We start from the raw sequence: 27,954 nt of genomic DNA, 5'->3' as shown, positions 1-27,954 counted from the left end.
AGGAAATGGGTAGCTAAAATCTTAATGTAAGTCAGAATCAGAATCAGGTTTATTATCCAGCATGTGTCTTGAAATTTGTTAACTTAGCAGCAGCTGTTCAATGCAATCCATAACATAGAAGAAGAAAAAAACAAAATAAAATAATAAATAAGTAAATCAATTATCGTATGCCTATATCAAATATCATCAAAGGGAATTAAGGAAAAATTCTCACCCACTGCATGGTGGGAGTCTGATGGTAAAATCCACATTTACTGTAATTGTACTTGGATGAGCACTTGAACAACTAACTGTAACCTAGAAAGCTACGGGTTGAGAGGTGGAAAATGTGATTGTCAAATTGTCTATTTTTGCTCTTGAAACCAGATTTTTTTTCCTGAAACTTTGAACACTTGCTTATATGAGTAATAAGAACTTTGAAGTAATACAAGAAATTGCAAGTTCTTGGCATCCCTTGGGCTACCAGACTGTCTACTTTCCTGGGAATAATCAAAGGTTATCAAGATTAGTTAATGTGCCAGCTATCAGTTGCTGCCAATTGGTACAGCACTTATCTTCATTTTGTACAGCAGGTGGTGCTATTGTAGGAATCTAAATCTTCACGTTGGAACAGTTACATCATAAAATTATTCTAAACTATTTGTACAAATGCAGCTATTGGTTCTCCTGCCTATGTAGTAATGTTGTAAAAGGTGGAGAGTCAAAGAATCCATTGTATGCTACAGATAACATTCTAAGCAAACAACACAGCCAACATTTGAATTGTGTGTAGCCATGGAGAGATACAACATGCAAATATTTTTCAGTTGCAAAAGTTGGAAATGAGAGTGTGATACCCTTGCATGTTCTGATCGGATGGAGAACGATTAGATAGACCAGGCTTTTGCACAAAACAGCCTACTTGTTCCTTGAGCTGAAAAAGTTTTGTGTTAGGCCAATTACAATAAGATTGGTCATCAGTAGTATTTCCAGTGTTTCCGAGTATCAGACTCCCAAGTTGAAGGATTGTGTTAAGAACAAACCCTCTTGAGCATTTATTACAATTGTTTCTTAACACCAACACTACTCGTCTCCAATCCCCCAAAAGCAATGTGTCCAAAGTTTAATTGAAGGCCAGAGGAATCTTAAATTCCTTCTTATCACTTTTATAAGTGACATTAAGCTTTGTGCAGTTTATTTTTTTTCAGTAGCCAATCCTATTTGAACATGCACCATGTTGCATATTACCCCACCTTTGTTTCACTACAAACAATGGACCATGCTGTTCACATTAGACTTCCCAGAAAATTGTAACTTTAATCACTGCGAAGACAATGGGTGTTTAGTTGTAAACTAGCCGATGATTTTAATTCAAATAACGATAAGATCTTACATGTTGCAGCATCCATCCCATTAAATACCTCCGATAAACGTGTACAAAATTGGCCATTGTTTCCTTTCCCTCTAATATGAACTATAATTAGTGATAGTGATAATGTCCAGATTTTAAATACTGTACAACTCTCATTTTAAGAGTTGCCTTTCATACACCAGAAGTTTTACCTGTTAATTTTAAGTTTGTATAGTGTTTTAAGGGAACAATTTGTTGAACTCATTGTTCTGTAAATTCTCCTCTATTCTTAATTTGTTGTCCTATGACTGTTACTGTGACTATTGCTTCAGTTCGGAAATGTAATAGTGTAGCAGTTAAATTAGTGCAGTTCTATTTCGAGACCTGGACCATTCATCTATAATTTAAACACTTGGATTATTTTGTTTAAATACTAGTGCCAGTAGCTTTGGTAAAAAAGATAAATGAATCGTAGGATCAACAGCACAGAGCCAGGCTAATCGGCCCCACTGGGTCATTGCTGGTCATAGCATCTCCCCAGTCCCCGATGCCCTCTTTTGGCCCATAACTCTGCAAGTCTTTCTTCTCCACGTATCTATCTAAATGCTTCTTAAGTGTTGCAATTGTACCCTCTTTGACCCCCCTCTTCGTTCTAGGTACTCATTACCCTCTGTGTAAAGAAGCTATCTCTTCGGTCTCTTTTAAATCTCTCCCCTCCTGTCTTGTATCTCTGTCGCCTAGCTTTGGACTACCCAACCCTGGGGAAAAGACTATGACTGTGCAACTCATGATTTTATAAACTTCTATGAGGACAGTTCTTATTCTGCCACACTCCAAAGAATAAAAGATCCAGCATGGGCACCCTCTCCATATAACTCAGGCCACTTGTCCATGCAGCATCCTTGTAAACTTCTTGCTGTACCCTCTCCAGCTTGATACTCTCTTTCCTATAACAGGGTGACCAAATCTACGTACAATTCCCCAAGTGTGGTTTCACCAGGGACTTAAGTACAACATAATAACCCTACTCTTAAACTTGATGCCTCAATAAGTGAGGGCCAGCATGCTAAATACATGGGGGGGCGGGGGGGGGGGAGGTGATTGATAAGTTTGTGGCCTAAGGTAGAAGGAGTGAATTTTAGAAAACCTAGCACATTTATTTTTCAACATAGTTCCCCTCCTACATATAAACACTTAGTCCAGCGGTCATGGAGCATGCGGATCTTGGACCTCCAGAAAGTGTCCACAGCAGGGGTGATTGATAAGTTCGTGGCCTAGGGTAGACAGAGATGAGTTATACAGCTCTCATTACATGCACATGCAGTTCAACTCTTTGAGTAATTATGCAGAAAGATTGAAGTTAATAACTCATCTGAGGTGATTGATCAGTTCGTGGCCTAAGGTAGAAGGGGACTATGTTGGAAAAATTAATGTGCTAGGTTTTCTAAAATTGACTCCTTCTACCTTAGGCCATGAACTTATCAATCACCCCTCATGGTCGCTTGACCATCCAGTTTACCTGTGTGGCTGCCTTCAGTAAGCTGTGCACCTGTGCTCTTGGGTCCCTCTGTTCCACAACCTTGTAACCACCCCACCATTCGCGGTATTGGTCTATCCTACTTTCAGTGTCCATTTTGCATTACCTCACACTTAACTAAGTTGAAATCTATTTATTATTTGTTACCTCATTCCCCTAACTGATCAAGACCTCATTGTAATTCATTTTAACCTGCTTCGCAATCAACAACCCCCCCCCCAATTTTGTATCATCAGCAAGCCTGATAATCAAAGTTCAAAGTAAATTTATCATTAAAGTACATACATATCACCATATACAACCTTAAGATTCCTTGCAGGCATACTTAATTAATTCATAATAGACTAATAGGCATAATAGGATCAATGAAAGACTGCACCAGCTTGGGCATTCACCCAGTGTGCAAGCTCTGCAAATACAATAAGAAAGAAATAATAAGAAGAAAAAATAATCAATAAATATCATGAGATGAAGAGACTTTGAATGTGAGGCCAAAGGTCGTGGGAACATTTCAATGATGGAGCAAATGAAGTTATCCCTTGTTCAAGAGCCTGATGGTTGAGGGGTAGTAACTGTTCCTGACCCTGGTGGTGAGTGTCATGTTTGCTGTACCACCTTCCTTCTGGCAGCAGCAAGAAGAGGGCATGTCCTGAGTGGTGGGGAAGCTGCTTTCCTGCGATGGACTGGGCTGTATCTTCTACTTTTTCCATTTCTACATTGGTGTTTCCATACTAGGCTGTGATGCAGCCAGTCAATATTCTCCTTGACACATGTATAGAAGTTTGTCAGAGCTTTAGATGTCATGCCAAATCTTCGCAAACTCCTGAGGAAGTAGAGGTGCTGCCGTGCTTTCTTCACAATTGCACTTGCATACTGGGCCCAGGACAGAATCTCCGAAATAATAACACTGAGGAATTTAAAGTTGCTGACCCTCTCCACCTCTGATCTTCCGATAAGGACTGGCTCATAAACCTCCAGTTTCCTTCTCCTGAAGTCAATAATCATCCCCTTGGTCTTGCTGACGTTGAATAAATGGTTGTTGTTATGGCACCACTTAGCCAGATATGCTGATTCATCACCACCTTTGATTCGGCCTGTGGTAGTGGTGTCATCAGCAAACTTGAATGTGGCATTGGAGCTGTGCTTAGCTGCACAGTCATAAGTGTAAACCGAATAGAGTGGGGGGCTGAGCACAGAGGTTTGTGGTGCACCTGTGCTGATGGAGATTGTGGAGGAGATGTCGTTGCCAATCTGAACAGACTGCATCTGCGAGTGAGGAAATCAAGGATCCAATTGCACAAGGAGATGTTCAGGAGCTATTGATTAGTTTTGAGGGGATCATGGCATTGAAAGATGAGCTGTTGTCAATAAAGTATATCCTGATGTATGCATCTTTGCTATCCAGAAGTTCTAGGGTTGACTGAAAAGCCAATGAGATAGCAACTGCTGCGGACCTGGATCGTGTCTTTACAGTACAGCCTTCTCCAAATAATTTGTATAAATAATGGATAACATAAGTCCCAACACTGACTCCCAAGCACCCTGCTAGTCACAGACCTCAGCTTCAGAGAATTGACCTTCAGCTGTCACCTCCTGCTTCCTATCATTCTGCCGTTTGTAAATCGACCTCACTAGCTCCTTCTGAATCCTATGCACTTCACCTTCCAGATCAGCCTGCCACGTGGGACCTTATCAAAGGCCTTAAAGTCAATATAGATGACATCACTGCCCCACCTTCATCTATCCCCTTTGTTACCACTTTGAAGGTTGAAGAATAATAACTGCTCCTGAACCTGGTGGTGTGGGACCTAAGGCTCCTGTGCCTACTTTCTGATGGCAGCAGTGTGGACTGGATGGTGTGGTCCTTGATGTTGGATGCTACCTTCTTATGGTAGCGCTCCTTGTAGATGTGCTCAGTGGTGGGGAGGGCTTTGCTTCTGACAGATAGCTTGTTTGTAGGCTTTTCCATTCTTGGGCATTGGTGTTTCTACACCAGGCTGTGATGCAACCAGTCAAGATACTCGCAACTATGCACCCATAGAAGTTTGTCAAAGTTCTGGGTGACATGCCTATTGTGCCTTCTTTGTGATAGCACATACGTGCTGGTCCCAGGACAGATCCTCTGATATGGTATTGCCAAAGAATTTAAAGTTACTGACCCTTTCCACCTTCAATCCCCTAATGAAGGTTGTCCCATGGATATCTGATTTCTTCTCCTGTAGTCAATAATCAGTTCTTTGGTTTTGCTGACTTTGAGTGAGGGCTTGTTGTTCTGGCACCATTCAACCAGATTTTCAATCCCCCTGCTATGTGCCAATTGGTCACCACATGTGATTTGCCCTTCAGCAGTAGTATCATCAGCAAACTTCCATTGCAGCTGTACTTAGCCACACAGTTATAGGTCTACCCAAATGGCCTCGTTAGATGATCCCTCAAGAATATCCTCTCTAAGCACTGGTATTATGTCCTCCTTTATTAAAAGAGAACACCCCCTGCATTCCTGCCTGTTGCTCTGTCACACCTAAAACATCGGTTTGCTGGATAATATTAAACAGTTGGGAAGAACCTATCTGGTTTAGAGGTCTGCTCAGGACAAAATATGAATTTGATCAATTGAAACATAACACAATCCAATGAACGGAAGTGAGCTCTCTCAGGATGAGATCAGTTAGCCAGGTGGGCGAGGGGAAATCTTGCTTATTCCAACATATACAAGGTACATTTGGTCCAAGAACTGTGAAGGAGTTTCCCGGAAAAAGGTTATCACAGTTAGCGTTAAAGACCCATCCAGTCCTCCCTCAGTGCCATAGTGAATACACTTGGGCCTAAACTTCCATCACCCTATGATCAGCTTGTATTAACATTTTCTCCAGGGCTTTAGGTCATAGGCTTGTATTAACATTTTCTCCAGGGCTTTAGGTCATAGGCTTGGACCTACGATTTAGAGGCCCTGGGTACCTGGTTCTGGTACTGAGCCACAAACAACCCCTTACTCAATGAATTATTACCTAGCTTACTCCCCATATTTTTCAAGGAAACACAGAATCCCCACTATCACACTGAAAAGTGTAGTGATTTTTTTTAATGGGGAATCAAACTGGCCTGATACTATCAGTGGCCGAGAGGTTATAATTTTTATCATACCCAATATGATCTTTGTGTATGGTGTTGAATCCTGTCAGATATGGGTTGGGGAGCCAATCCCTAATCTTGTTCACTGACATCCATCTGCCTTCAGTAACCATTTGGGCTGAAATGATGCAGATGTACAATGATGTGGTATACTTTCAACTGCCCTAAGAGACAGCCAAGCAAGTCATTCAGTTGAAGGCTAATTAATGGATATTATTGCCACATCCTACAAACAAATATATAATGCCAAACATCTTTTTTCAGCATTTATTAAAAAAAAGATAGGACTATGAGACGAAAGCTCATATTTTACAACCATTTCTGCATTTGATCAAGATTTATTGTTATCAATAGTGTTGGTGAGAACTATGTGTTGAAAATGTTCCCCTTGTGTAATTTATTTTCAAATTGCCTTTCAACTTTGGACAGAATTGCTGTATCTGAGTTTTTACTTTGGACTTCTAGGGCTGAAGATTTGGAAAGTGGAATTTGACAGTGATCAGCATCATACCTAATATAGCTTTAAAAAAACAAATTTGGCATGCATGTCAGGAAAACCATCTAATAACTCTCATCCCAGTGTGTGAACTGATTCAAGCAACTCTGCCTGAGATCTCTGGAGGAACCACATTCCTTTGGGACATATATTCAATGTGATGTCCAAAGTGGTATGTTGACACAGGAGAGAGTGTGGAAACGCCGGAAGCCAAACATGTCAATGATTAGTATGCCAACCACAGCAGGAGTTCAGCTGAAATACAAATTAGGTTAAAAAAAATAACGTTATCGCCTTGAGCTATAATCGCCTTGTTATTGATTGGAAGATACTTTTACAAGATAATTAATGTAATTTAAAGCCATCAAAATGACTTGGAAATCTTTTCTTCAACTGACAAAATAGTTAACAAACAAATGTTTTACTATTGAGCATAGAAAAGTGCAGTCATGAGTACTTGTGACACATCATTTGACCTGCAGAGCAAATGAACTATAACTTCAGCTCTGTAGGGGAGATATCCCTGTTGGCTCCTTGCACAGAAGCTCCTCTTCTCCAAAGCAACTAGGGTTGTACCTTCAAGGCTATTTTGCTTCAATACTCACCGAAATTTTACACAGGCTAGTTTAATTTTTGATGAGAACAAATTTTTGCTTTTCATCTTATTTAAAAAAGGGCCAGTTATGAGGAAGCAGCATCCCACATAGACACTTGAGGTGAGCCCTCACTTCACAAGGTTACTGACGAAGTGTTAGCAGCCGGATTGGAGAAAGAGAATGAATGCAAATACTTTTCTAGCACTTGACGTCAGAGCTTCACAGACAAAATATGAGGCTTTAAGTTGATAGTACACATAATAAATCTAACACTGGTACTGGTTTTTATTGTCACATATACCAAGATACCAAAAACTTTTGATCGTCATCCAGTCAGATTCTGCCAACTATGAGTACATTGAGAAAGTTAAGCAAAATACAGTGCAGGCGAAAGTGCAGCAACAGAGAAAGGATAGTTCAAGGACCACAGTGAGATAGATTGGGAGATTAAGGGTTCATCTTCAGCATCTGAGGGGTCTGCTTTGGAGTCTAATACAGCAGGATAGCAGCTGTCTTGAATCAGGTGGTACATGCTTTCAAGCTTTTGTATTTTCTGCCCAATGGGAGAAGGGGAGGGTGACTGGGTGGGTGGAGTCCCGAGGCAGCTGGAAGTGCAGACGGTCAGTGGATGGAAGGCTGGTTTGAATGAAGGACTGATCTGCATTCACAACTCTCCCCAATTTCTTGTGATTAGTGGACAGAACAGTTGCTATTCCAAGCTAGAATGCTTTCCGTGTCGCATTTGTAAACATTGGAAAGTCATCAGGGATGTGCCAGATCTTCTTAGCCTTCTGAGGAAGTGGAGGCGTTGGTGTGCTTTCTTGGCCGGATAGTCCACGTGGCTGGACCAACAAATTGTTGGTGATATTTACACCTAGGAATTTGCAGTTCTCAACCATCTCCGGTCAAGCACTATTTATATAGACAGGGGTGAGTACTCCAACCCACTTCTTGAAGTTAGTGACCTGCTCCTTCATTTTGCTGAAGTTGAGGAAGAGATTCTTGTCTTGACATATGCCACTGTGCTCTCCATCTTCTTCCTGCATTCTCTCTCATTTTTGATCACCATTTGAGATCTGCCCCACCATGGCGGCCATCTGCAAGTTTGTAGATGGAGTTGGAACAGAATTTGGTCATACAGTCGTGAGGAAAAGGGAGTACAGTAAGGAGCCAAGGAATGCAGCCTTGTGAAGTACCAATGTTGAGGATAATTGTGGAGGTGATATTGTTGCCTCTCCTTGATGATTGCTGTCTCTTGGTCAGGAAGCCAGAGATCCAGTTGCAGAGAGGGGTGCAGAACACTAGGTCTAGAGCTTTGGCAATGTTTTTAACTCCCAACAGAAGAGCTCAGAGGTTCATTTAATATCAGAGAATGTATACAGTATACAACCTGAACTCATACTCTTCACAGACGTGCACGAAACAAGAAACCCCATAGAATGAATGATAGAAACATCAAAGTCCCGAAGCCCCACCTCTCTCCACCCTCTGCACAAGCAACAGTGAAAGCATCAACTCCCCTCCCCCTCAACTCACGCCAGCAGAAGCCCCAAAGAGACCTTGATGCAGAGTCCATCAAAACCACAGTCCATAACCCAGCTCTTCAGTATCTCAGGCAGGCTGTCTCTCTCCCTGCAGTGAGGGAGAGAGAAGTCACTCCTGCAACAACGGGAGCGGAGACCAGCAACTCACTGTTCCGACGTTACAATCTTCTGCGTCACTGCTCCAAGCCCCCTCCTCCCCCCACTCCCCATCTCGAGGACTGACAGGCTCTCACTCACCATTAAAAGAGAGAGGCATCACTTGAATACAGGGGCCTTCTTTTGACAGCCTCCTTTGTCCTCCCAGTCATTCCTGGACGAGGCAAAGCGCTAGGCTGCACAGCCGGTTCAAAGCCTTCCGCTTGCGAAGAACTGCACATCACGGACTCTGATAGAACCCCAACAACCTTGAAAAGAGAAGAAAGACACAAGTGAACAAGAATAAGCTGTTTCATGGACAGACTGGAAGAAATCACTTGGGTCTGCAAAAACTGCTGACCTAAAATTTAAAAAAAACTTGTATTAGTAATATACGCCAATCCGGTTCAATAACGTCCTTCAGAGAATGCTATCAGGAAATCAAGAAAGGAATTGACCTATATTTGATTCCTGACCCACAGCACAATGTGTAGTTCTTAAGTGCCACAGTAATGGTACAACTGGATAGAGTGATAGAGCTCAGAAACAGGCTATTTGGCCCATCTGATCCATGCACCCTGGTCTTCTGCTCAGTTCCATCTACCTGCACACCTTACTAGTCCCAATCACTTCAGGGGAATTATGAATGTGTATTTAATGCTATCCTTGCTAGGGATTTTCATACCCATGAGACGAATAAAATTATTTGTATAGAGCTTTCTTGATTTATCAGAAATGATCTCTGGAATTGCAGTTAACTCGAAAGTTAACTAATTAATTCCACTGGCACTTAATGAGATTATGCAAATAGTTTAATACCTTGGATACAATTAAAACCAACACATACAAACCTGTCCATTTTTCCTAATGTAAAATGAAGTTCCATAATTTTGGTTTCAAAGGATCATTTACATTATCATTTGTTAATAAACATAGCACGTTATTTAAATAGGATTACTCTTCATCAGAATCTCATTCTTAATGTTTCTGAGATTATCTTGCATAGAGTTAAGACTTGCTTTATGTATTGCAAACTGAAAAACATGCTACCATATCGTTAGTGTTGAGTAGCTATTTTTAAAATAGCACAGCAGCTGAGTTAGTAACGTAAATTTTGCCAAAGGAAATTTGCCCTGCTTGTAACCAAATAATAGTGACCCAATTTATTTTTAGCTGTACAGAATTATGTAAACTAAGTATCACCTACTCTAGCTCAGCCACATACATTGCAAAAGTTTTAAATAATGAATTTGCAATGGTGTGGGGGCATGCAAGTGCTGGTGGCATTGGAGAAGTTTGAATAGGTTAGTGAAAAGAGCAACAAACTTATTTGTTCCTACAGCGTACCAGAGGAAGAGTTCGGTTATTAATTTGACCAGCGATTTGTGTTGTCTTGCTGTGTGGAGGAGTTCACCAGTTATTCTCTGCTCAAAACTCAGCAACTCTGTATCAGAGATACTTAATGTACTGAAGGTTTCTGCTGTGGCAGTAGAGGCCTAATGTACAACAGTCTGCTAATATTAAGTGCACAGTGAGAAAGAAAGAAATTGTATTTTTAAATGTAGGATCTATGGGAGAACTTGGTGGAGCTCTCCACCTAGGTCTTCCTGCCTGCAGCCAGAACAGGTGTTTTCTCGTTGGAAATGACCCCTCGCCCAGTTCTAGTTTTGATAAGCAGACATGAGACCACAGAGTCCTGATGCAGGGTTTTGACTAGAAGTATCGATAATTCTTTCCCCCACCCCACCCCCCACTCACAGTAGCAGCTCAACCCACTGAGTTCCTCCAGAAGTTTATTGTTCTACTTGAGATACTCCCACATAACAACTCAGATAAGATTGCAAATGGGACACAGGCAGAAAAAGAACCTCGGGATGCTTTCACCTTTCCTTCGAGCTTGTCTGTTTATGCCACTGAAAAATTAACATTTTTATTTGGGTTAACCATCCTTTACAGCAAAAAGATGAGGTATGAGGTTTACTCAAATAGAATGGATTGAGTAAATAAGGCTGTGGTTAGGCCTTTAAAATTAAAAAGTGGGAAGGTTATGAAGGGTGTAATAATGGAAAGACTAGTGCAGTCCATCAGATACTGATGAGCCAATTATGTTGGGGCAGGTGGAGCTTTAAAGTTTAGAATAGAAAGGGGAAAATACAAAAAGGTCAAGCTTGAAACTGCTTTCTCATTACAAGAATCATTTGTAATAAGGTCGATAATGTCTGAATTCGTAGCTTTTGCAGCGACTTGATTGCAAGGGGACTGAAGTTTGAAATTAGATATTTGGAAAATACAAAAGGAGTATTAAAGGAAGTTGGGATGATTCAATAACATGGAATTTAAGAGTATTTTTATGAAGTAAAAATGCTGTATGTATAACTAAATGTAGGATGCTTGAATACTTAGGTGTAAAATTGAATTTCTCAACATGTATTTTGTGTATCTCTTGACAACAAATGATACAAATACGCTCCAATTAAGGAAGGGAGCCAAAAGAATGGAAGTTAAAATAACTAATTTCGGGAAATATTTTAAAAGTATTCAAAAAACCAATGAGACTAAATGCCAACAAATCCTCTAGATACTCTGGTCTACATCTGAGGATTCTAAGAGGTAGCTGCAGAGATATTGGATATATTGTTTGAACTTTGATCAGAATTTTATAAATTTTAGAAGGTCTCAACAGATTGAAAAGCTGAAAATGTAGCACTGCTTCTCAGGAGCAGGTGGAGACAAAATGGTAAACCCTGTCCAGTCAAGATGTATTCATTATTATGGAAGTACTATTGTTATGATTATGCAGTGTCACCATTGCATTATGTATGAGAGGTTATATCCTCTTTAGACTGATGAACATGATTAACATGCTACATAAAGGAGAATGTTGTTGGAGGTTATCTAAATTTTCAGAAAGCATTCAGTATATAGATGACATAATGGTTGGCACAACATTTTACAGTACCAGCGATTCAGGTTCAATTCCCACCATTGTCTGTAAGGAGTTTTCCACTCATCCCGTTACCACTTGGGTTTTTCCGGGTGCTCCTGTTTCCTCCCACAGTCCAAAGATTGTTGGGTTAATTGGTCATTGTAATTTGTCCCACAATTAGACTAAGGTTAAGATGGGGTTGTTGGGTGGCGTGGCTCAAAGGGACTAATCCATGTTGTATCTCAATAAATAAAATTAAATAACTGTTTTTAAAAATACATATTGTGACTGATAAAGGGTTGTTAATTGATTTAAAAAACATTCTTGGGAGTTCTGAAGAATGATAGACCTCACTGTAGCCCATAAGATTCTGAAGCAACTTGAAAGTATGAATGCTATAAGATTCTTTCTCATAGCTGGGGAGTTCTAAATTTGGGGGGGGGGGCGGGGTGTAGACCCAGGCTAGTGGTCAATATTTAACCTAAAGTCATGACATTCTGTCATTCAAGAGGTTGTGATTGTTTGAAACTATGCCAGAGAGCTAAAGAAACTCAGACACTGAATATATTGCGGTTCAAGATAGATATTAATTTTTTAGAAACTGAGAAATCTGTGCATTTAGGAATAGGCTGGAAAACAAAACTGAAAAGGAAAATAAACTGTGATCTTATCTAACCAAGGATTTAGTATGAGGAGCCATTCAGTATTCTCCTGTTACCTCTTGCACATGTAGCCATTTGTTTTGTTCAGGCTTTGCAAAATGACTGGTATTATTGCTGTGAAATGCACACGTTTCTTTGGTATAAAGAAACCATATCACTTTCTCAACAAAGAAGTACTTTCCTTTTTTACAGCAGTCTTTCCTCTCACTTTAATGTGACTGTAAGTCTATACAATGTAGAAGCAGAATTAGGCCACTCTGCCTATCAAGTCACCACCATTCTGTCATGGCTGATTTATTGTCCCCCTCAGCCCCATTCTCCTGCCTTCTCCCTGTAACGCTTGACACCCTGACAAACCAAGAACCTATCAACCACTGCTTTAAATGTACTCGATAACTTGGCCACATCCATCCATGGCTTTGAGTTCTACAGATTCACCACCCTCTGGCTGAAGAAATTCCCCCTTCATTCTTCTAAACTCCAGTGAGTGCAGGCCATCAAACACTCCTCATATGTTAACCCTTTTATTTCCAGAAACATTTTTGTGAACATCCTCTGGACTCTCTCCAATGTCAGCTCATCTTTACTTGGATAAGGGCCGAAAACTGCTCTCAGTACTCCCAAGTACGGTCTGACCAATGCCTTATAAAGCCTCAGCATCACATCCTTACTTTTAAATTCTAATCCATTCAAAATGAATGGAAACATTGCATTTGCCTTCCTTTCTTTCTTTTCTTTCTTTTTAAATCTTTTTATTGAGTAAGTATACAAAAAAGGAAAGCCATATAAACATTAATACAATGTTAAAGTATAATAAAATTCCAAAAGATATCAATACCAAAAAGAAATTACTACAAACAATGTAATTTAAACATAAGAAACCAAGATAACATAATAGTATACTAAATTTTATATATATCAATGGAAAGAAAAAGAAAAAAAAACCCCAAAAAAAAAACCCACCATGCAGCTAACTAAAAGCAAAGCAAAGCAATGGGCTAACTTGAAACCAAACAGAGTTAAACTTAAAATCACGTCCTCAATCCCGACCTCCATTAAAAACAGTGAAAAAAAAACAAGAAGGGTAAATATTACATTAAATGAAAATATCGAATAAAAGGTCCCCAAATCTGTTCAAATTTAAATGAAGAATCATAAAGGTTACTTCTAATTTTCTCCAAATTCAAACATAAAATCGTCTGAGAAAACCAAAAAAAGGTAGTTGGAGCATTAAGCTCTTTCCAATGTTGTAAAATACATCTTTTCGCCATTAAAGTAAGAAATGCAATCATTCTACGGGCTGAAGGGGAAAGATTACTAGAAATTTTAGGTAGTCCAAAGATAGCAGTAATAGGGTGAGGAGAGATATCTATATTTAATACCTTAGAAATAATATTGAAAATATCTCTCCAAAAAGTTTCCAAAGCAGGGCAAGACCAAAACATATGAGTTAAAGAGGCTATCTGCCCCGAACATCTATCACAGAAAGGATTAATATGTGAGTAAAAACGCGCTAACTTATCTTTGGACATATGTGCTCTATGAACCACTTTAAATTGAATTAGGGAATGTTTAGCACAAATAGAGGAAGTATTAACTAATTGTAAAATCTGCCCCCAATCATCCACAGAAATGGTAAGCCCCAATTCCTGTTCCCAATCTACCCTAATCTTATCAAATGGAGCTTTCCTAAGTTTCATAATAATATTATAAATCATAGCCGATGCACCTTTCTGACATGGATTAAGGTTAATTATCGAATCTAAAATATATGTAGGAGGAAGCATTGGAAAGGAAGAAAGTATAGTACTTAGGAAATTTCTAACTTGTAAATATCTAAAAAAATGTATTCTTGATAAGTTATATTTATTAGATAATTGTTCAAAAGACATAAGGGAACCATCTAAAAATAAATCCAAAAACCGTAAAATACCCTTAGTCTTCCAAGTTTGAAAAGCGCGATCCGTAAAAGAGGGAGGAAAAAATATGTTACCTAAAATAGGAATCGCTAACCCGAATTGATTAAGATCAAAAAATTTTCTGAATTGAAACCAAATGCGCAAAGCATATTTAACTATCGGGTTAGAGACCTGCTTAAGACGTTTCGAATCAAAAGGGAGAGAGGAGCCTAAAATAGAACCAAGTGTATAACCCTGAACCGATTGTAATTCCAATGCTACCCATTTAGGAATAGATAGTATGTCCTGGTCAAGTAACCAAAATTTCATATGTCGAATATTAATAGCCCAATAATAGAATCTAAAGTTAGGTAATGCTAAACCTCCATCTCTCTTAGCTTTCTGTAAATGTATTTTACCCAGTCTCGGATTCTTATTCTGCCAAATAAATGAAGAAATTTTAGAGTCAACTTTATCAAAAAAAGATTTTGGAACGAAAATTGGTAATGCCTGAAACACATATAAAAATTTTGGCAAAAAAAACATCTTAACCGCATTAATACGACCAATCAAAGTTAAATATAAAGGAAACCATTTAGATGAAAGTTGAGTAATATGGTCTATTAATGGTAAAAAGTTAGTCTTAAATAAATCTTTGTATTTACAAGTAATTTTAATCCCAAGATATGAAAAGTAATTATTAATCAATTTAAATGGAAATTTATAATATAGGGGAAGATGTTTATTAATCGGAAAAAGTTCACTCTTACTAAGATTTAATTTATAACCTGAGAAAAGACCAAATTGTGCTAATAACTCTAAAACAGCAGGAATGGATCTCTCAGGATTAGAGATATATAAAAGTAAATCATCAGCATAGAGTGATAATTTATGGGACTTTAATCCCCGAGTTATCCCAGTAATATTTGAAGATTCTCGAATAGCAATTGCAAGAGGTTCTAATGCAATATCAAATAATAGGGGACTAAGAGGACAGCCTTGTCGAGTACCACGAAAGAGAGGAAAAAAAGGTGAGTTTAAAGAGTTAGTACGAACCGAGGCTACAGGGGAGTGATATAACAGTTTAATCCAGGATATAAATCTCAAGCTAAAATTAAACATTTCAAGCACCTTAAATAAATAAGGCCATTCTACTCTATCAAAAGCTTTCTCGGCATCTAAAGAAATAACACACTCAGGAACATTTTGTGAGGAAGTATAAACGATATTTAACAATGTACGAATATTATAAAAAGAGTAACGACCTTTAATAAAACCCGTTTGGTCCTCCGAAATAACAGAAGGAAGTACTTTTTCTAGTCTATTTGCTAATAACTTAGAGAAAACTTTAGAATCAACATTTAATAAAGATATTGGTCTATAAGATGCACATTGAGCAGGGTCTTTATCCTTCTTTAGTATTAGAGAAATTGATGCTCTATTAAAAGATTCAGGAAGTTTACCAAGTTTCAAAGAAGCCTCAAAAACCCTACCGAGCCAAGGAATCAATAAAGAAGCAAAACATTTATAAAATTCAACGGTAAACCCATCAGGGCCAGGAGCTTTCCCCAGATTCATAGAAAAAATAACATTCTTAATCTCATCCATTGTAATGGAAGTATCTAATAAGGAAGACATATCCTGTGAAATCTGAGGGAAGTCTAACTTATCTAAAAAATCATTCATATATTTAGAATCTCGAGGAGACTCTGATTGATATAAAGAAGAATAAAAATCACAAAAGGTTTGGTTAATCCCCACATGATCCAGTATCAATCGATCATTTTGGTTATAAATCTGATTGATTTGAGATTTAACATAATTAGATTTCAATTGATTAGCCAGCAGCTTGCCAATTTTGTCACTGTGAACATAAAAGTCACTTCTTGTTTTCTTTAATTGGTTTACAATCGAGGACGAGAGTAGTAAACTGTGTTCCATTTGAAGTTCAGTTCTTTGTTTATATAACTCCTCAGAAGGAGCCATAACATATTTCTTATCAATTTCTTTAATCTTGTCCACAATTACCATCTCCTCCTGCTTCTGTTTCTTCCTCAAAGCAACAGAATACGAAATAATCTGACCCCGAATATAGGCTTTAAAAGTGTCCCAAAGAGTGTTAACCGAAATATCTTCTGTATGGTTAATTGTAAAAAAAAAGCTCAATCTGTTCATTCATAAAATTAACAAAGTCCGAGTCCTGAAGCAACAGCGAATTAAAACGCCATTGTCTATTATTCGGTATATTGGCCATAATTTTAATAGAAAGCTTAAGTGGAGCATGATCCGAAATGGTTATAGAATCATAATCACATTTAATCACTGAAGGAATAAGACGAGAATCAATGAAAAAATAATCAATTCTTGAATAGGAATGATGAACATGTGAAAAGAAGGAAAAATCTTTTTCCTGAGGATGCAGAAAGCGCCAAATGTCCGTCGACCCAGAATCAGAAAGGAAAAAATTAATCAGATTTGCAGATTTATTAGGTAAAGTCCGTAAAGGAGCCGAACGGTCCAAAGCTGGAGACAAACAGGTATTAAGATCTCCACCCCAGATCAATGAAAACTCGTTCAAATTTGGAAACTGATCGAACAATGATTTATAAAATTCCGGACAATCCATATTAGGAGCATAAACATTAACCAAAACTACTTTTTTATTAAATAGTAAACCACTAACCAATAAAAATCTACCATTCGGATCAGAAATAATATCCTGTTGTATAAAAGTAACTGAGGAATCTATAGCATTTGCCTTCCTTACTAATGACTTAACCTGCATTAACCTTTAGGGAATCCTGCACAAGGACCCTTTGTACCTCCAATTTTTGATTTTTCTCCCCGTTTAGAAAATAGTCTACACCTTTATTCCTTCCTCCAAAGTGCATGACCATATACTTCCCTACACAATATTCCATCTTCCACTTCTTTGCCCATTCCTTCATTTTGTCCAAGTCCTTCTGTAGACTACCTGCTCCCTCAACATGATTTGCCCCTCGACCTATCCTTGTATCATCTGCAAACTTGACCACAAAGCCATCAATTCTGTCATTAAATTATTGTCATATAATGTGAAAAGAAGCAGTCCTAATACCAGCCCCTGCACAGCGCCACTTGACTCCAGCAGCCAACCAGAATAGGCCCCATTTATTCTGGTTTTTGCCTCCTGCCAATCAGCCAATTTTCCATCCATGCTAGTATCTTTTCTGTAATACCATGGGCTCTTATCTTATTAAGCAGCCTCATGTGCAGCATCTTGTCAAGGGCCTTCTGAAAATCCAAGTAAACAACATCCACTGACTCTCCTTTGTCTATCCAGCCTGTTATTTCCTCAAGGAATTTCAAGGGATTTGTTAATCAAGAGTTCCCCTAGGGAAACCATAGTAGCTTTGGCCTACCTTACCACATGCCTCCAAGTACCCTGAAACCTCATCCTTAATAATGGATTCCAACATCTTTCCAACCACTGAACGCAGGCTGACTGGCCTATAATTTCTTTTCTTTTGCCTCGCTTCCTTTTTAAAGAGTGGAATGACATTTGCTATTTTCCAATCCTCTAGAAAATCCTAGACTCTAGTGATTCTTGAAAGATTATTACTAATGCCTCTTCAATCTCTTCAGCTACCTCTTTCAGAACCCTGGAGTGTACTTTATCTGATTCAGGCGACTTACTACCTTCAGACCTTTCAGCTTCCCAAGCACCTTCTCCTCAGTAACAGCAACAACACTCACTTTTGCCTCTTGACGCTCTTGAATTTCTGGCATGCTACTATGCTACTAGTGTCTTCTACAGTGGAGACTGACATAAAGTATTGAGTAAGTTTGTCCACCATGCCTTTGTACCCCACTACTACCTCTCCAGCATAATTTCCGAGCAGACCAATATACATTCCCGCCGTACTTTTACACTTTATACATCTAAAAAATCTTTTGATACCCTCTTTGATATATTTGGCTAGTTTACCTTCATCTTTTATCTGATGTAGGATAAGAACTGTTGAGATGCCCTTAAAGATATCTTCAGGTTGGAGCAATTCAGAAAACCATAGGTCAGAGAAAAGCTACGTCATTTGGGACAGAAATTAAATAGCAAATTTGTTGCAGAAAAAAATTAGGTCTGGAATTTGTTTCTTTGACCTTTTCCAAACTTATTCCATTTCTTTGTAATACTTGTTGAGAGGAACGGAGTCGTCGACGCTAATGGTTCCCTTTTTTTTAATGATGTTATATAACAGCCCATTTTTTTTTTTAGTTTAGTTGATTAACACTGTTTAGGTTAGTTTTTTTAGGGAGGGGTTATATTTTTATATTTTTCCTTTTTCATGATTTTTTAAAGATTTTTTTGTTTTATATTGTTCATCTGTATCTAACTATGTCGATTACAACAATGTATTCCCAATAACTTTGTATCAATACTATGCTATGTTTATTATTATAAAACTAATAAAAAGATTGAAAAAGAAAGAAAGAATTTGTTTCTTGCAGAAATTTGTGGTATGTTGAGTTAGTTCAAAATTTCAAAGTGAATTTATCATCTAAATACATATATGTGACCATACGCAACCTGAAGATTCATTTTCTTGGGGGCAATCACGGTAAATAGAAGAAGCACGAAAGAATTAATGAAAGACCATACCCAACAGAATGGATGACCACTAACATGCAAAAAAAAACAAACTATGCGAATACAAAAAGAAAGAAAAAAAATAATTATAATAAATAAACAATAAATATCAAGAGCTTGAAGATGAATAGTCCTTGAAAGTGAGTCCATAAGTTGTGGTAACAGTTCTGTGATGGGGCAAGTAAGTTGAGTTAAGTTATCCCCTCTGGTTCAAGAGCCTAATCGTTGAGGGGTAATAACTGTTCCTGAACCTGGTGGTGTAAATCCTGAGGCTCCTGTACCACCTTCCTGATGGCAGCAGCGAAAAGAGAGCATGGCCTGGGTGCTTGGGGTCCTTGATGATGGATGCTGCTTTCCTATGACAGTGCCCTGTGTAGGTGTGCTCTATGGAAGGGAGGGCTTTACCAATGATGGACGGGGCTGTATCCACTACTGTTCGTATGCTTTTCTGTACAAGGGCATTTTTGTTTCCATACTGGGCCATGATGCAACCAGTCAATATACTCTCCACCACACATCTTCAGAAGTTTGTCAAAGTTTTAGAAGTTTGCTAAGATTTGGCACGTAATTTAAGAAAGCTTCTAAGGTGCTGCAGTGCTCTCTTTGTAATGTCACTTAAGTGCTGGACCCAGGACAGATCCTCTGAAGTGATAAAACTGAAGAATTTTGCTGACCCTCTTCACCTCTGATCCCCAGATGAGGATTGGCTCATGGACCTCCAGTTTCTTTCTCCTGAAGTCAGAAGTCATCTCCTTGGTCTTGAGTGAGAGGTTATAGTTATGACACCAGTCAACCAGATTTTCAATCTCCCTCACCCCCATGTGCTTAGAACTTTTAAAATTGTGATGGAAAGAATTTTATTGGTGAACTATATTGAGGAGAAAAAAGAATGTATGTACTTTATAATGCTTTTGAATTGCAGATGAGCCATTATTTAATCTAATGTCTGGATGCTGGAGAGACAATGATATCGTGTTATTTGGTCTATAATGTATGTATGAATAATGTTAATTTTGCCAGGTAGAATGATCCAAATGCAACAGTTAATTATATGTTTTTTAAATGTCTTTCTCAGGATATTGTGGATACGCATCCAGGACTAACGTTTTTGAAGGATGCACCTGAATTCCATTCAAGATACATTACCACGGTAATATCAAGTTGGATATGCTGCACTTCCAAATCATAGGTTTTACAGTGGGTTTCCTATTCCCTGAAGGAATCCCTAGGGCATTCTGAAGTCTCTGAGGGAATCCCTAAGAAAATCTGGAGTTTCCAAAATCATTGGACATCTCTTTCTGATGACTCTTTACTGATTTCCCTATTGTTAATTACAATATATCAATAAAAAATACTTTCTCCAATGACAGTTATATTTGGCTACTGGTAACTGGATTATTATTGTCACATTAACCAAAGGATGTGAAAAGCTTTTGCTTGTATGCCACCCAGGTAGATTGTACAAGTACATTGACCTAGTACAAAAGGAAAAACAGATTTCAGAATACAGTATTACAGTTACTGAGAAAGTGCAGTGTAGGTAGACAGATAAAGTGCAAGGGCTATGACTATGTAGACTGCGATATCAAGAGTTCATTTTTATTGCATAAAGTTCCATTTAAGAGTCTTATCACAGCAGGATAGAAGTTTTCCTTGAGGTTGGTGTACATGTTCTCAAGCTTTTCTTTCTTGAGAGGGGAGAAGAGAGTATGACCAGGGTGGAAGGGTTCCTCGTTTATGTTGGCTGCTGTCCCAAGTAGAGGCCGTCAATGGGAGAATGGTTTTTGTGATGGATTAGGATGTATTCATAACTCTCTGCAATTCCTTGCGGTCTTGAGCAAAGCAGTTGCCAGGTAGAATTGCTGTTGTACCAAGCAGTCTTGTATACAGATAGGATGCTTTCAGTGGTGCATCTGGAAATGGAGGCACTGGTGTGCTTTTTTATGCCATAGCATATAGGCAGCTGTACCAGAACAAATTGTTGTTGATGTTTACAGCTAGGAACTTAAAAGTTCTCAACCTCAGTGTGTAATTTGCTATCCTTCCCCCGCGCTCACTGAAGTCATCGTTGTTCCCAGAGAGTATGGCAATATTTACTAAGGTTTTTTCTGTGCAAAGAGAATCTACTTCCTGAACAATTAGCACTGAGGTAGTTCCTGCATTCTGAATATATTGAGAATGTTCTTCATTGTGCTGCCAATTCAAAATATTACCTCTGTTCCTTACATTAAAAGGAAAGTTTTCCACGTCAATGTTCAGAAGGGAATAAGAGTAATTCAGTGGGGAGCAGTTGGGCAAGTTACTTTTGTTTGTAAACCTCTTAACATTAATATTATCATCATGCCATCCCTTTTGAAACTAAAATTGAGAACATTTCTTCTGAGGCAGAATGTTGTGCATGATCAAGGGGCAACAAATATGGTACTGAAAAGTCAAACCCTAGAACGAGGCCGGCACAGTGAATTGTCAACCCTTTCATCCCTGAAATGTAATTTACATTGATGTCCAGTCTTACAATATGCATATCAGCTCTGTAAATGTTACCTAATTTTAATTGAACTACTCACTCAACATTATTTTGGTTCATGCAGACTGCACCATTCTGAATCTTAAGTTCACTCTTTCATTATGGATTAAAAATACAGATGGTACAGCTTTAATCTTTCACCCTATTGAATTTAGTGCTCCATAGTGAAGGAGTCTTTACCAGGCTGTGCTTAAATAATTCCTCTCAATAGCTGATCAACAGTGCATGCTGCCAACATTGGTAGTATGTGGCCTGGAAGAGTGCTGTCAGGGGAAGGGAATGGAAAATGCGTTTCCTAATTAGTCAAAAATAAATACGAAAGTTATCCAAACTACAATATTGGTTATTGTTATATTAAGCTCAGGATGCCACAATATATTGTAATATTCAGTGATAGTACTTATTAACCTTATCTACCATTGTAATAACACACACAAAATGCTGGAAGAACTCAGCAGGCCAAGCTGCATCTACGGAAAAAAAGTACAGTTGACGTTTCGGCCGAGACCCCTTGGCAGGACTAGATGCTGTCTGGCTTGCTGAGTTCTTCCAGCATTTTGTGCGTGTTGCTTGGATTTAGTCATAGTCATAGTCATAGTCATACTTTATTGATCCCCGGGGAAATTGGTTTTTGTTACAGTTGCACCATAATAATAAATAGTAATAAAACCATAAATAATTAGTAATATGTAAATTATGCCAGGAAATAAGTCCAGGACCAGCCTATTGGCTCAAGGTGTCTGACCCTCCAAGGGAGGAGTTGTAAAGTTTGATGGCCACGGGCAGGAATGACTTCCTATGACGCTCTGTGTTGCATCTCGGTGGAATGAGTCTCTGGCTGAATGTACTCCTGTGCCCAACCAGTACATTATATAGTGGATGGGAGACATTGTCCAAGATGGCATGCAACTTGGACAACATCCTCTTTTCAGACACCACCGTCAGAGAGTCCAGTTCCATCCCCACAACATCACTGGCCTTACGAATGAGTTTATTGATGCTGTTGGTGTCTGCTACCCTCAGCCTGCTGCCCCAGCACACAACAGCAAGCATGATAGCACTGGCCACCACAGACTCGTAGTACATCCTCGGCATTGTCCGGCAGGAGTTAAAGGACCTCAGTCTCCTCAGGAAATAGAGATGGCTCTGACCCTTCTTGCAGACAGCCTCAGTGTTCTTTGACCAGTCCAGTTTATTGTCAATTCGTATCCCCAGGTATTTGTAATCCTCCATCATGTCCACACCGACCCCCTGGATGGAAACAGGGGTCACCGGTACCTTAGCTCTCCTCAGGTCTACCACCAGCTCCTTAGTCTTTTTCACATTAAGCTGCAGATAATTCTGCTCACACCATGTGACCAAGTAGCCCTGTACTCAGCCTCATCTCCCTTGCTGATGCATCCAACTATGGCAGAGTCATCAGAAAACTTCTGAAGATGACAAGACTCTGTGCAGTAGTTGAAGTCCGAGGTGTAAATGGTGAAGAGAAAGGGAGACAAGATTTGCAGCATCTGCAGATTTTTTCGTGTTTGTGATTGGACTACCATTGTAATGCTTATTTTCCATGACTTTTTTCTGGCACACTCCTTATTAGAAGAAGTATTTAGTATTGTCTGACTGACCTATCTGTGTTCAGGAGTGCAGTAAAGGTCCTCCATCTCTGGTGGTGGTCAGGGCTTTTTTCGTTGTGTCAGTAGCTCAGTTGTCACTACTGTCAGTCATGCAAGTTCCAGAAATACCATCATACTCAGATGTAGAAGGATTCTTCGTTGATATTTCCGTAACTGTTCTGTTTTACTCGTCAAGGGTTGTATGCCTGAGCTGAACCCCCAATTCTGGAGGACCAGTGAACCATAGTCTGGCCTCTATCCTTTGACCTGTTTGGCATGGGTGACCCTACCAAGAACCAAAGCATTAAGCCCTGACTCCAGCCAGATTATTGAGGCACGCAAGCAGCTAAACCCTACAGCAAGGTTACAGTCCTCTTGGAGGACTCTCTAACTGAGCAATTATGTTGTTTAAAATTTATCATGTGCACTTGAGAGCCAGTTACAACCAACATTGTTCCTAAGTGATATACCCTTCCAGAAAAAAATAAGGTTGGGAATTAAAGTTCATCCAAGCTGTGCTTTTACACATATATGTCTTTGCTAAGCTGTGAGCTCATTCTGCATGTAGTCATTGTCTATAATTTTCAGCCAAATGGCTACAGGAGATGAATGCAAGTCATATTGGTGGTATTATGTAGTCTTAAATTAAAGTACATTTACTTATGAGTTGCACTTGCCAACATATTTCTTTTTTCCACTGATTTGTTCACTACATTGTACCATTGCTGTGTAACTTTTTCAGCGAAGGCAATAGGCAATTTGAGAGAACAGTAGTTTGATGTGCTTCATTTTTGATTTTTGTTGTTCAGAATAGAATTGGACAGAAGACAAACTCAACAACCATTAGCCATTGTCTGTTGTTGCCTGACAGCATCCATAGTTTAAATTGGGATTAATTTCTTACAACCAAGGTGTTTTTGTTTAAACAATATTTATACTAAGTAAAGAAAACAAATAGTTTCTCACCCCACCAGTTCTTGTCATTGACAATTAGGAGTTTACCACTAGGGAAAAGACTACTTGCAAGTATCCCATGATCTGAGTTCTCCTCTTTTGCCCTTGGTTTCCATTGTTGCAAGGGAATTAAACTTGCTGCTTCTTCCTCTTACTCATTTCCTTCAAATGCTGTGCATGCTTACTGCTATCCAGCATCCAAAAAAGCAGTTCCCTTCAGTGACAACACTTCACCCAGAATGATTGGCGGAAGGAAGAATTTTGAGATCCTAGTGTTAGAAAAAAAATTCAGATTCGTATGACTACCTCTCAAAAAAGCAAGGGGCTAACAAGGGCAGCCACTTGTGTATGCATGAGTAAGTGCTAGGGATTTCAAAATTAGCATGTCATGGAAAGAGTGAGAGTGCTCAGAGCTAACCTCTATCATATGACTGTCCTTATTAGGCACATAGTTTGTCATTGGTTTCTGTGATGTATATGAATAATGTTCATCTAGTTTGTTAACAAGTCGTTGTGAGGTGATTTAAAATAGAATGGTAATTTCTCCTTGGAGATCAGGCACATCGAGTGGCATTTGAGATTGGCAAGACTACGCTGTCATTTTTAAAGGATAGCTGTCTAAACTACCAAGTGGAACTGCTGCCTGTTTGCCCTTTCCCTTATCTCCTAGGAATCAACACAGAGGATTATTTGTGCTTTATTTTTTTTCCATAGGTGATACAGAGAATATTCTACACAGTCAACAGATCCTGGTCCGGCAAGATAACTCTGACAGAACTAAGGAAGAGCAACTTCCTACAAGTATGTAACGATCCAGATTTCTCACAATTTGTCAGGCTGACTGGCGAGTTAACACTGTTGAGAACCTAAAAAATCCTAAAAAACTAAAAATGCAGAAGTGTGTGTAGCATCACAGCGTTTCTTCCACTGGATACCCCTGATGACCTTAGCAAATACTTTACATTATACAAAAAGAGGTTACTTTATTAACTCAGCTGCCCAATCCTGGACACCTCCGCATTTGTTGAACTAGACAACAAATAGATTTTAAAAAGTATTCAGGATTACAAAATCCCAATGGTAAAATAAGAAAAATCAGAATTCAATATATTTAAGTTTATTCATGTAGCATTGACTCCTACAGCATAAGAATCTGCTATGCTCCATATAGTCTTTGATTTTCTGAGTCTAAACTTGCCCTTTCAGTGTTTGATCCTATTCATAAATAGGGTCCATTTTTCTTCATTTGTGCGGTGAGAAATATTGGTATTGTGTTTATTTAAGTATAATCTGCAGAAATAAACAATGAGCAAATATCTTTGATGCTCATATGTTGCGAGGGATTCTCATTTGAAGATTTTGATCTTGTCTAATAACACAAATTTTATTTGAAAGCATGTTGGCCCAGAATTTGAAGAGTTCCCTTTTGATTTGCCTCTGTGCACAGTTAAAACCTGTTGCTCATAGAACAAGAGCGAAGTTTGGGCTGAGGTGGTGGGAAGGATGGAGGGCAGGCAGATGGGGTAGACAGGAATATCTAGCACTTTGCAAGCAATAGAACCAACAGTGTAGACACTTAACCAATGTGGCTTTAAGCATGAAAGATGGAGAATTACAGCGGACGACTTCAGTTTCAGATCAAATGCAGAATGAGAGGCTTGGGGTGGTAACATTATTTTATTAATTTATTTTACTTAGTGATAGAGTGTGGAGTAGGCCCTTCTGTACCTTCGCGCCAAGCCGCCCCAGCAATCCCCGACAACCCCGATATAACCCCCACCTAATTGCAAAACAATTTACAATGACCAGTTTTCCTACCCGATACATCTCTGGACTGTGGGAGGAGACCAGAGGTCCCGGAGAAAACCCACACATTCCACCGTGAGGGCGTAAAATGTCACCTTGCAGAACAGCACCGGAATTGAAGTCCATCTCTGGAACACCCTGAGCTATAGTAGCGTCACGCTAACCACTACGTTACCATGGCAGCCAAAGAGTAGATTGAGGAAGAGAAAATGGAGCAAGAAAGAAAATCAAGAATGATCGTTTTTTTTGTGATTGTCTGACTGTTTTTGAAATCATACAGCAAATGGCAAAGTATGGCATTGTGTTGCAGCAAGTAGTGCAGCTGTATCGCCACTTCAGTGACCTAAATTCTACTGTTCTCTGTGGCATTTGTATGTTCTTTCTGTTACTGCAAAGACTTCACGTGGGTGCTCCATTTTCCTCCCAGATTCCTCAGACAGGCTGGTTGGTCGGTTAATTGGCTAGGATAAATTACCCCAAGTACAGGTGGGTGATAGGAGAATCAAGGCGTGTGAGAGTGAATACCTTACCAACAAATAAGTAGTAGAATGTGACTTTTCTGATGGGCCGAATTGTCCCCTATGCCAGGGGTCCCCAACCTTTTTTGCACTGCAGACCGGTTTCATATTGACAATATTCTTGCAGATCGGCCGACCCGGGGGCGGGTAGGGTTGCCAACGGACAAGAGTAGCAGTCAAATACGTTGGGTTTACCCAGAGAAAGAGTACAATGACCATGAAGCCTTGCGCGGGCACCAGTGCGCATGCGTGTACGTGCCGATTTTTTTCTATAAATTGCTTTTGCCGATTCTGTTCGGTGGGGGGGGGGTGTTAATCACAACCGGAATATAGGTGATAAGTGGCTAATACACTCAATTTCGTTTCTAAAAGGGTTTATCTAACGAATTTAATATTAAACACACAGCGCATATTTTCCTCACATGAATATAGTGATAAGTCAATTATCAGGGGAGGACAGGGGAGCTTGAAGTAAGTGTTGAAAGAACTTCCAGTAGAAGTGGTAGAGGCAGGTTCGATATTATCACTTAAAGAAAAATTGGATAGGTATATGGACAGGAAAGGAATGGAGGGTTATGGGCTGAGTGCAGATTGGTGGGATTAGGTGAGAGTAGCGTTTGGCATGGACTAGAAGGGGCGAGATTGCCTGTTTCCGTGCTGTAATTGTTATATGGTGATATGGTTATACAAGTCAATAGCATCATAACATTTTAAGTAATGTTTGGATATTAAACGCACAGCACGTATTTTCCCCGTATGAACATATAAAATCATTGCAACACACCAATATCGCTGAATCAGTGGGAGCCTCGGGCTTGCTTTCCTGCAACAAGATGGTCCCATCGAGGGGGTGATGGCAGACAGCGATACTTGAAGGGGGTTCCTTATGTCCAGTCTATTCCACAGTTTAGTTTTCGTTGCATTCATTGCAGAGATATGTTGGAAATGGAAGCAACGTTTTCAGTGCTTTCCTGACTATCTCAGGATATTTAGCCTTGACTTTGATCCAGAATGCCGTCAGAAATGTTATGTCAAACATACTTTTCAGCCTGCCGTCATTTGCAAGCTCGAGGAGTTGATCTCCTTCCCGCGCTGACATGGATGATGCGCGGGTAATGACCTCGCGTGCGTTCAAGCTCAACAGTGCATGACAGGGAATGAGGAAAGGTGCAGCTGACTCATATCGCCAAATCATATCATTTCCTCGCGGCCTGGTAGCACATGCTCTGCAGCCCGGTGGTTGGGGACCCCTGCCCTATGTCATAAGACAATGTGGAAAGTGGAATGTGATTGCTCTGATAAGTGGAATTGTCTCTTACATCATAAGACAATGTGGGAAATGTATATAGGAGCAACATCTGCTTTGTATGACCGGTGTATTAATTTGAGCAGTTTTGGAATTTTCCATCCCCATCAGCTGTGGTGGCTGGTTTAGAATCCTATAGTTTATCTTCTAAAAACCACATCCCAGAGGAAGAGTGGACATTTCAGGCCGAGACCCTTCGTCAGGACTAACTGAAAGAAGAGATAGTAAGAGATTTGAAAGTGGGAGAGGGAGGGGGAGATCCGAAATGGTAGGAGAATAGGATCTGCAAATTTCCTTGTGTTCGCGTTTTTAAATTCACTACAGCAAAGCCTCTTCTGGTGATGCCTACA

The 27,954-nt window shown here is 39.4% G+C and overlaps 1 protein-coding gene across 5 annotated transcripts in view; it reads left to right on the top strand.

The window, feature by feature from the left end:
• The window catches only part of ppp2r3a (protein phosphatase 2, regulatory subunit B'', alpha), a 356,154-nt gene that overhangs the window by 291,320 nt on the left and 36,880 nt on the right, over positions 1 to 27,954 (top strand). For all 5 annotated transcript variants that reach the window (XM_063046036.1, XM_063046037.1, XM_063046038.1 and 2 more), the window contains 2 exons: positions 19,959 to 20,033; positions 24,689 to 24,775. In XM_063046036.1, coding sequence (XP_062902106.1) covers positions 19,959 to 20,033; positions 24,689 to 24,775 — 162 coding nt within the window. The remainder of the gene's footprint in view (positions 1 to 19,958; positions 20,034 to 24,688; positions 24,776 to 27,954) is intronic.

The sequence above is a fragment of the Mobula hypostoma genome, chromosome 4 (genome assembly GCF_963921235.1).
Source record: "Mobula hypostoma chromosome 4, sMobHyp1.1, whole genome shotgun sequence".
NCBI classification, from domain to species: Eukaryota; Metazoa; Chordata; class Chondrichthyes; order Myliobatiformes; family Myliobatidae; genus Mobula; species Mobula hypostoma.
This window is presented reverse-complemented; position numbering and strand designations above follow the sequence as displayed.